Source organism: Rhinopithecus bieti, unplaced genomic scaffold (genome assembly GCF_001698545.2).
Source record: "Rhinopithecus bieti isolate Rb0 unplaced genomic scaffold, ASM169854v2 scaffold_6380, whole genome shotgun sequence".
Taxonomy (NCBI): domain Eukaryota; kingdom Metazoa; phylum Chordata; class Mammalia; order Primates; family Cercopithecidae; genus Rhinopithecus; species Rhinopithecus bieti.
Window position 1 is genome coordinate 9,611,976 of NW_016806642.1, and position 11,242 is coordinate 9,623,217.

Here is an 11,242-nt window from a genome sequence, read left to right on the forward strand (position 1 = left end):
TGTATTATTTATTTATTTATTTATTTATTTATTTATTTATTTATTTATTTGACATGAAGTCTCGCTCTGTTGCTCCCAAGTAGCTGGGACTAGAGGCATGCACCACTATGCCCAGCAAATTTTTATATTTTTAGTAGAGACAGAGTTTCACCATGTTGGTTGGTTAGGATGGTCTCGATCTCTTGACCTCATGATCCACCTGCCTCGGCCTCCCAAAGTGCTGGGATTACAGGTGTTAGCCACCACGTCCAGCAGATGTATAATTTATTATCTTATAAGGAAGCCACTCTAAGCATGTGCAATATTCATTACTGGAAAGGGAAAGAAAGGAGCGAACATGTATTAAGCAATGATTATGTGTTGTGAACAATGTGGCCTCTTTCAAAATGCCTTACTCAATTCTCAGAGTAAGTTTATTCAGAAGAAGCTTGTTATTTCCATGTTATGGCTTGAGAAGTAGAGGCTCAGAAAAATTAGGTTTGCATGAGATCTCTCAACTATGAAGAGTTGGGATCTGGAAGCAAATTTGTTTTGTTTTTTTGTATGACACCATTCTCCCTTCACAGGAAGTGCTTTACTTCCACTTTAAAAGCATCTCCCTGCTATTTTTTCAGTTGTTCTTGGTTAGATTCCCTGTACTCACAAGTGGAAATCTTTCTTTCTTTATCTTTCAACTTTTGTATTAGATTCAGGCAGTATATGTGTAGGTTTGTTACAAGGGTACATTGCATGATGCTGAAGTTTGGAGTATGATTGAACCATTACCCAGGTGAATGGCATAGTATCCAATTGGTAGTTTTTCAACCCTTGCCCCGGTCTCTCCTCCAGTAATCTCCAGTGTCTATTGTTACTCTTTATGTCCATGTCTATCCAATGTTTAGCTCCCCTTATAAGTAAGAACATGCAGTATTTCATTTTCTGCTTCTGCAACAAACAGAATTCTGATGTCACTCCACTCACCACGCTTAGGATCTCTGCAGACAGCTATCATGTGCCCTCTAGTGCCGTCTCCCTACATTGCACGTTTTCAGTTCCTTTCCTTGCTTTCTAACCACTTTGGTCAGCCTCTATGGATCTATTCCAGTTTGTCTAAGTACCTCTGAGTGTGTCATACCTGTGGAAAATCTCAAGAAGTAGAAGCAGAAGAGCTTACCCATTGGACATTGCTTGGTTACTATCCCTGCAGAGCCAGGAAAAGCAGCTGTTACATTTACTATTTCGTTACTGATTGACCATCTAGTGGATAAAGGCTGAGGTCTAAATTCCACAGGTGCTGTTTGCATTTTTCTAGCAATTTATTTAACTCAAGGAAAGCAGCTTGGCTCAACAGACTTCTGCCACTGATTTTTGTCAGCTTTAATAATAATCTTGGGAACTGACAAATTGAAATAAACATGTGTTACACAGTCTACAAGCTATGACTTTGACGTCAAATAGACCTAGGTCAAATCATGGCTCTGCCTCCTCCCACTGTCTGACTCTGGGCCCGTTATTTTACCTCTCATAGCTTCAATTTCTTCATCCGAAAAAAATGCATTTAAACCTACTTTACAAGATCCACGTGGAGGTAAAATAAGATCATGCATGTAGGGCATTTAACCTAGTACTTAGTACAGAAAGTGCTTAAAATAGCAGTTATTGGCTGGGCGTGGTGGCTCACGCCTATAATCCCAGCACTTTGGGAGGCTGAGGCGGGTGAATCACCTGAGGTCAGGAGTTCAAGACCAGCCTGGCCAACATGGTGAAACTTATCTCTACTAAAAATATAAAAACTAGCCAGGTGTGGTGGTGGGTGCCTGTAATCCCAGCTACTTGGGAGGCTGAGGCAGGAGAATTGCTTGAACCCAGGAGATGGAGGTTGCAGTGAGCCGACACAGTGCCACTGTACTCCAGCCTCGGTGACAGAGTGAGATTCTGTCTCACAAAAAAAAGGCTGGGCGCGGTGGCTCATGCCTGTAATCTGAGGCAGGCGGATCACGAGGTCAGGAGACCGAGACTATCCTGGCTAACACAGTGAAACCCCATCTCTACTAAAAATACAAACAAAATAGCTGGGTGTGGTGGTAGATGCCTGTAGTCCCAGCTACTCAGGAGGCTGAGGCAGAGAATGACCTGAACCCGGGAGATGGAGCTTGCAGTGAGTGAGCCGAGATTGCGCCACGGCACTCCAGCCTCGGTGACAGAGCTAGACTCCGTCGAAAGAAAGAAAGGAAGAAAGGAAGAAAGGAAGAAAGGAAGAAAGGAAGAAAGGAAGGAAGGAAGGAAGGAAGGAAGGAAGGAAGGAAGGAAGGAAGGAAGGAAGGAAGGAAAGAAGGAAAGAAGGAAAGAAGGAAAGAAGGAAAGAAGGAAAGAAAGAAATGTTATACTAATATTGAAAATTAATGATGTAAATTCCTTGAATTAATATTATATTAATACGTTAATATTTGAATGAATTCAACAAACACTACATACCTGAAATGCTCAGGTCTGGCAAAACAACCCTGAGAAAATTAATCGTGCAAGTACATATTTAGAAACATGATAACTGCCCAAAGGAAAAAATGCACTGTGGTCTTTAAAAACACAGACTAGCAAGAGTGGTCAGGGAAGGCTTCCAAAAGGAAGTGATGTTTGAGCTGAGGATTAATGGATCATTAAGAGTTAGCTTGATGACAAAGTGGGGAGAAGAACATTCCTGGCAAGGCAAGTAGAATTTAAAAAGAGTGTTGAACTAAGTAGGAACATGGCATGTTTGAGAAACTGAAAGAAGAGCCCTGTAGTGGGAGTGCAGGCAGAGGGGGAGAGTGGCCCAGACTAGGACCAGGTGATGAGTCTTTGCCCTGAGAGCAATGGGTAACTACTGAAGTGTGTCAAGTCCTAGGTATGAGCAGTGGGGGCTGTGGGGGTGGGTAGTGACATGACTAAATCATGCTAGAAGCTCACTCTCTTCCAGAGTGTGAAGCAGATTGAAAGGGGCGACAGGATTTGGGGTATAGTTAGGAAACTGTAACAGGTGTCCAGGCAAGCCAGGAAGAAGTCTGGACTAAGTGGGCATGGTGGACATGGAATGGAGGTGAAAGTACATTGACCAGTCTCGCTGATGGGTTGGATAAAGGCAGAGTAAAGGAAAAGCTCCCTCTGGGAACTCCTGTGTTTCTTAGTATATACCTGGGTGGACAGGGGCTCCTTTCATGGGTCTACCTGATTCTATTACTAAACCTACTGTGGGGAGTGGGGTGCCGTGTACTAGACATTGGAGGAAAGAGAATGGCAAAGCCAAGACGAATGAGATGTCTTTTACCTTTGTAGAGCTGCCGTCGTTATAGCTTCACTGAGCAGCTGGGTTGGTTTTGGTACACTGCAGACTGACTGCTTTATTATTCTCTCATCAGTGTATTCATGTCCCCTCCCTCCAAGACGCACCTAAACTGACCTGTCCCTGTAAGGAAGATCCATCCTGCACTCAAGAGTAGCCAAACATCCCTGTTAAAATTCCCAGCAGGGAAATCCAATCTAATTTGTAGGCTGTCCCAGACAAAGAGGAGGGTCCTGGGTTGGGGGACACAGGAGACTGTGTACTGCAGTTGGGGAGGGTGGGGTAGTTCAGAGTATGTTCAGCCTCCGGCATGGAAGCCCGAGGATGACCACCCTCTGCATAGGTGTGCTTTTTCATGGGTCAAGCCTTGCCTGAGTCTCTGCTGCTTTCTCTAGGGGACCATGATCCTGACCAATTTGACGGCGCTGCACAGGGACCCCACAGAGTGGGCCACCCCTGACACGTTCAATCCAGAGCATTTTCTGGAGAATGGACGGTTTAAGAAAAGGGAAGCCTTTATACCTTTCTCAATAGGTAAGTTGTAGTAAACAGGCATGTGGGAGTCCAGGGCCCCTCTCCCAATGCTCCCCTGCTCTCTCCCTGTATTCCTTTGCTTTCATTGGAATGTCTCCAGACAGCCTGGCCAGTGCAACTCACTCCATCTTCCTGTAGGGGGCAGCCCTGGGATTTCCAGGGCTGGGTGTTGCTTCAGCCTGCCCTTACTTCCTAAGCCCTCCATTGCCTCTGCTGGAGATTTCAGCTTTCCTGTGTTCTGTCCTCTGAAACACTGGGGACAGAGACCCAGACTCCACTTCCAGCTCACAAAGAGGATTGGGTGCTGCTTTTTGTTTGTTTGCTTTTTGTTTTTTGTTTTTTTGAGACGTAGTTTCACTCTTGTTGCTCAAGGCTGGAATGCAATGGCGTGATCTCAGCTCACTACAACTGTGTCTCTCAGGTTCAAGTGATTCTCCTGCCTCAGCCTCCCAAGTAGCTGGGATTACAGGCATGCGCCACCATGCCAGGCTAATTTTTTGTATTTGTAGTAGAGACAAGGTTTCACTATGTTGGCCAGGCTGGTCTCGAAGTCCTGACCTCAGGTGATCCACCCACCTCGGCCTCCCAAAGTTGTGGGATTACAGGCGTGAGCCACTGCACCTGGCGGAGTGCTGCCATCTTTACTAAATTTTAAGATGTCCTCAGTTCTTTTTAAGGACTGCCCTGATCTATAATAAGGAGATAGAGAGGGACAAGGGGAAGGAGAAACTTACTTGCCACATGGGCATCAGTCAGTGGCTTCACTAGATTGGATTCTACTCTCTAAGTACGCCCTTGAAATGGTTCTTTGGCCTTTGTAATTTTAATTCATTTTTTAAAATCTAATTAATACATTTATATAATATGTAACTTGAAAATTAAGAAAGAAGAGGCAGTGAAAACTCTCTCTTTTCTCCTGTTTTAAGATAACCAGGTCCAAAATATATTTTAACTCATGACATTGAAAATCAATAACAAAATTCTTAGTATATTCCAGGTTTTGAGTTAGATATGTTGCATAGTTTATTTCAAATAATTTCACAATTCTTTAGTTCCATCAGTATTTATTGAGCATCTATTATGTGTCAAGCATTCAGCTCTGGTGATATGACAGTGAATGAGTGAAACAGAAAACAAAACAAAACTGTTCCCATGGTGCATATGTTCTAGTGTAATCATATAAAGTTTATATTACTATAACCACTTCAGTGATGAGGAAGCTGAGGCTTAACCCAGTATAGAAACTGAAGTCATAAAACTCATGTGGCAGAGCTAGGATCAGTGTAGACCAGATTTATCAAAAACTAAAATGTGTGTTCTTCTTAACACTATCTACTGAAAATAACTAAATGCTACACAGACTTACTCTGTGGAATGCATGATAGTTTTCTTATTGTTTATTTAAAATACGTATTGATGTTCTGAGACAAGATCATTTTGCTGAGGATGACCCTAAGGCTCAGAAAGGACAGAAACAGAATGACCCATGTTGGTATGACTCTGAAGCCCATGCTCTCCCCCTGTGCTGTCTTGCCTTAGGTGTCTCTGGGCTGATTCTGATGATCAATGCTGTCTTTGTCTTTCTTCATCTGATCCTGTCACCTCCGCTCACATTGGACAATTCACTTTGAATGTGAAAGCTGATATAAGATGTAGGAATATCTTCCAGTCTTCCTGTCTATGATAGTTTCAAATTTTGTATTATAGCACAAAGTTTCAGCTATTATGTTCCAATTATTATAATTAATTATTCCTGTTCTTTGACTCTTGCACAACATCCATGTGGAAATGCTAGAAATGTGACCTTCTCTGCATTCCACAAAAATGCTTCACCTAATGCCATCTGCAACTGTGATGAGAGGAATCTTATTAGAAGGCCATGGCTTTAAAAGGAAAAAGGATGCTCTGGGCTAAGCGATGCCTGGATACCTTTTCTTCGTATCACAGAAGCCTCTTTCTCAGAGTTGCTTCATGTCTCCTGTCTTTAAAACGTTATCTTATCTGAATTAGCATTAGTCTTTTTAAAAACTATACGCAGTGACTCACTGCTGCTTTGCTATTGAGAGTTGTATTGCACCCTCTTAGAGACTTCATTTGCAAGAAAATTGTCTAATTTAATCCTTACAATAGCCCAGTTATCAATAGGCAGGAAATGGATTGGGATCTCTTTTTAATTTAAGATAACTAAAAATAAGAGAGAGTTGTTTCTTATCCAAGATCTTGGATAAGTTGTTTCTTATCCAAGATCTTGAGGAATTTGCAGAATAGGACCTATATTCTCTCTAGTAAGACTAGAATGTAGCTTACTTCCCCATTTAAAGGCCTCTCTACTTTAAGATTCACTAATTTCATAACACATGCATCAGTTAGCATATTGCTACATAACAAACAGCCCAAAACTCTGCAGCTTAAAACAGTAAACATGAATTATTGCTCACAAGTCTGTAAGTCAGATATGTGGCTCTGCCAATCTTGGCTCGGCCCCCTTGGTCTCTCTGATCTTGACTAGAGGTCAGCAGGCTGATGGTTGATCCAGGATATCTTCAGTTCAGACACTGAGGCCCTTTACATTATCCCTCATCCTCCAGCAAGCTGCCCTGGCTTAGTCACATGGTGGTGATAAGGTCAAAAGAGGGAGAATGGAAGTACACAGGCCTCTTAAGGTCCGGACTGGGAACTGACACACCATCACTTCCATTGCATTATGTTGGCCAATGCCAGTCATAAGGCCAGCCCCAGTTTAAGGGGAGGGGATATTACTACAATTTTTGATGGGAAGAGCTATGACATCACATTACAAATGATGTGGATCCAAGGAGAGGGGGAAATTGAGGCTGCTTTGTTCTTACCTTCTCTTTTTCTGAGAAGAATGAAATTCATAGAAGGCAAGCAATGTATCTGGGGTGTCCCACAGAAGATGTGATAGGATGAGGACCAGTTAAATGGATCAGGAGATATAAATCTGAAGAATCCAAAGGGTTAACAAAACATCAACACAACTGTCTGTTTTAATCACATGCCCACTCTTGGCACACAGTTGCTTTTCCTTGCTGTTCCTTTACTCTTGGTAAAGAGTCCTCTAGAGGACCCTTCCGAAGTCCTCACTTTACAAGATGTAACAGCTTCTGAAGTGTGCATAATCAGGACAGGTTTCAAAGTTTTACTGCAAATTTATATTTACTTTTCCTCTTTTAAATGCTTCCTGTTTGATCCATCAAAGCAGGAAGCAACTTCATGAAATACATGAACCCAGTTCCTCTCTTTCCAGTTAAAATCTTTAGATTCTAGGAGATAGGGCTGGAAAGAACTTTGCCAAAAATGTAGGTCAATTCTCTCATTTTACTACTGAGGTAACTGGCCTGTTTGGTTAGTGATAGTTTGTGGAAGCAGCAGGGATGGGAGCCAAGTTTCCTTTCTTCCAGGCCAAAGTTTGACACCTAACAGTCCTAGTTTTCATGCTTTTAAAAGCAAATTCATACTTGCCATTACATTGGGATCCTTGCCTAGCCGTGCAACATAGTTAGGAGAGAATTTATTTCATGTATTTGACAAATGAGATAAGTTTAGCTTTGCGAGAATGAATGGTTTACTAATAGTCACACGGTTGGTTACTGATGAAGCCAGTTCTTTAATCCTGGTTCCTGACTTGCTAGGTCCAGTTTGCCATGATATATGGATTCTTTTAGGAGAATCTTGGGTATATTTACAACAAACTGATTTGGTATCATTTTAACCTGTTGCTAATTGTACTAGTTGTGATGGATAAAGAGATAAAGGTGAGGGGAACAGAGTTAGACACACACTGGTGGGAAACACAGGCACAAACAATATAATAATGACATAACCATGAAGCACGTTTGCCTTTACTAAGCACTTTTGCATATATGATCTAACTTTATTTCCTTAACAACCTGTTACAGACAGAGGACAAAACTTAGGCATGCATACATTTCCAAGAATATTAAATTACATGGGAAAATATAAAGCAGTAAAAGCAGCATATAGAATTGACTACAGGGAATCATATTTGTTATGATGTACAAAGAATCTCCACAAGGACAATGAGGAAATATGTTAAAATGTTGACAATGGTTTTGTCTAGATTATGGGATTACAAACATTTTGTGGTTTTGTCTTTATACTTTTCTTTGTCATGCTTTTTTAAATTATTGCTGTGAATATGTATTACTTAGGGAGAAAGTAAGCTATTAAAAATGCACACAATAGAGATGGCGGTAGTGACTTGTGTGGGGTAATGTAGCCCAAGTGGGGCGAGGAGGACATTCACACAGGGGAGGGGGTGGTGGAAGCTGAGAGCTGGTCTCAGAGCACAAATGGTATGAGGTGGAATCTGCACAGGGTGGCTGTGGCAGTGATGAGGGGTAAGTTATATACAAGGGATACTGATCCAATAAATAAATATATTGAGGATAATGAGAGGAAGTTGCAAATAAAGAAAGGGAGAAAATCAAACTTTGTGGTGTTGGATTGGAATCTGATGCAATCTATAATGAACTCAGATTTTCAATAGATGAGTCAATAAATATAGAAATGTAGATGTAAATATGGGTGTGTGTGTGTGTGTGTGTATATATACACACACACATATATATAATGTATACACACACAGTTTTGGACACATACCCACATTATATACATACATATATTCCTTAGCTCTGGCCACTGATATGAGCGAGGGGCAACAACATCTGGAGCGCAATGAGCGTGCCTAATGCTCAGATCTTGATTTCTACATGTTATTATCCACTAAAAGAAACCAGGACTTTTGGAAAAAATGGCTGATTCCAGGGCTGGGGAAGGGAAAGTATAAGATCAACCTGGAATAGATTGCTGTGCCAAAAGTCAGGAAATGACAGCTTGAATGGGCGTCTAATGGTCAAATCTGGAATATTTTGAGCATCAGAACAAGTAATGATAGTAACAGATTATAACCCTTTGAATAAAAACAGGAATCCCTTGAATCCAACTGATATCAATAAATGAGTGAATAAATAAATGGGGAGGGGAGCAAGCATTTCCTTTAGTAGAGTGCTAACTAATAAATGTGGAAGAAATGACAGAATTTTAAAAATCGCAATTTGGTAGCTATCAGCAATTAATAATATGGTCAAGAAATAGCAATGGAAAAGAGTGGATCACAGTTTAATGAGAATGGTTTGTTGACATAGTTTCAAAGTACTTATTAGTTACAGAGAAAAAGAATAATTTTACCAGAGAACTTGGCAGACACCACCTTAATCAAGTGATTACCAATAATGTCACTCATCAAAATTGTACAGCACTTGCTAGGATAAAATGAGAAGAACACAGTATCACTTTGGTGATATTCCTACCAAAACCGCAAAACTTCACAGCCTGAATCCAATCATGAGACAGCATAAGAGGCATTTACAAAACAACTACTGGTCTGTAATCTTTAAAAAGGCCAGTGCCATGAAAGTTGTATAAAGAGTGAGGACTTATTCCAGACTGAAGGACTAAGGTGACATGACAGCTAAATGTAGACCGTGATCCTGTACTGGCTGTACTGGACCCTTTTCTAATGAAGGACATTGGGACAGCTGGTAACCCTGAATGGGACCTCAGGAGAAGATGTTGGTCATTCATCAGTGTTAATTTCGTGGCTTGGATGGTTGCATTTTGATTATGTTGGAGAATGTCCTTCTTTTTAGAAAATACATACTGAAGATTTCATGGGTAATGTAGGCAATGTACTCCCAAACAATTCAGGAGAGCCAGGTTCTTTGTCTTATCTCTCCACGTTTTTTGTACATTTGAAATTATTTCAGAATAAAAGGTACATTATGGAAAGTATCACAGTAAAGAATTGTAATATACAGAAAGCTGTTTGAGTAATGCTACCACCCAAAAGATTTTCTTTAAAGGTCATCTTTTAAATTGTATTCTTCTGTTTGTTGAGAATTAACCAGATCTAGTTAACAATAAGCAATTGTACAGCTATGTTTATTATTACCTAGGTGACATGTTAAAATACTTTGTTTTGAGGTATACATTATTAAATTATTTGGCCTATTTGGATTCAGCATGTAGCTCACACAGTATATAAAGTTCTCATCTTAAACACGTATTCATTTTCACTAATATGCACACGTACATTTTCACTGATGCCTAGAGAGGTTAATTTGCCCCAGTCGCGTGGCTAAGAGGTAGGAGAAGCTGAATTGAATCTCTGTCCTTCTGCCTCCAGTTCATCCACACATAACAGGGAGTGGGATGAGGTCAGGACGGTGTTAGGTATCAGCTGTGGAGACCAGGACTCAGCCTTGGGCCACACTGTAGAAGAAATGCCTGCAAAGGGAAAGGGCCACTGTGCATAAAAAGAACCATGGAAGGACGAAGGCCAAAGCAGTCACAATATAGAGGGCCACCCGTGCCAGTAGGTCCCCATGATTAAGGACGAAAAGTGGCACAGGGAAAAGATGACTTATACCTTAGGAACTCTGCTCTGACATTTAATTCCTTATATTTTCAACGATTTTTTTAGGGATTGAAAAAGTTAACATATTTGGTTGTTTTGTTGTCTTTTTTTTTTTTTGTCATGTTTGTTAAATTCTTTTTTTAAAGCTCTTAGGCTAAACACCCCCTTTCTAGTTCAGCCCACGCCTTCCACTTCTATGGTCCTACACCCTGCAACTTCACCCTGGAAGCTCGCATGCCAGACTCTTGACGGCATTTGACTTTGTGTTCCTGGACTTCTGCTTTCTATGCATTGATGAACCCAAGTGGTTGTCAGACTTAAATAAGCTGCTGGCCATAACACCCTGGGGCCCACAGACCCTTCCTCTGCTCCAGGTTTTTGGGATATGATTGAGGACATCTATCTCTGCTAGGCACAAATGCCACCTGAGAAGATAACCCATCTTTTGATTTTGTCTTACAGGAAAGCGGGCATGCCTCGGAGAACAGTTGGCCAGGACTGAGCTGTTTATTTTCTTCACTTCCCTTGTGCAAAAATTTACCTTCAGGCCCCCAAACAATGAGAAGCTGAGCCTGAAGTTTAGAATGGGCATCACTGTTTCCCCAGTCAGTCACCACCTCTGCGCTGTTCCTCGGGTGTGATTTTGCTAAGAAAGAAAGGGGCTTTTTAATGATTGCCATTCTAACTGGTGTGAGATGGTATCTCATTGTGGTTTTGATTTGCATTTCTCTGATGGCAAGTGACAATGAGCATTTTTTTCATGTGTCTACTGGCTGCATAAATGTCTTCTTTTGAGAAGTGTCTGTTCATACGCTTTGCCCACATTTTGATGGGGTCATTTGCTTTTTTCTTGCAAATTTGTTTGAGCTCTTTGTAGGATCTGGATAGTAGCCCTTTGTCAGATGAGTAGATTGCAAAATTTTCTCCCATTCTGTAGGTTGCCTGTTCAC

At 41.2% G+C, this 11,242-nt stretch overlaps 1 protein-coding gene across 1 annotated transcript in view; it reads left to right on the top strand.

Annotated features, from left to right (window-relative positions):
* The window catches only part of CYP2J2 (cytochrome P450 family 2 subfamily J member 2), a 32,306-nt gene extending 21,280 nt beyond the window's left edge, over window positions 1-11,026 (top strand). The window contains exons 8-9 of the mRNA XM_017877229.1: window positions 3,694-3,832; window positions 10,755-11,026. Of these exons, the coding sequence (XP_017732718.1) occupies window positions 3,694-3,832; window positions 10,755-10,933 (318 nt within the window). The 3' untranslated portion in view covers window positions 10,934-11,026. The remainder of the gene's footprint in view (window positions 1-3,693; window positions 3,833-10,754) is intronic.
* The last annotated feature ends 216 nt before the right edge of the window (window positions 11,027-11,242 follow it).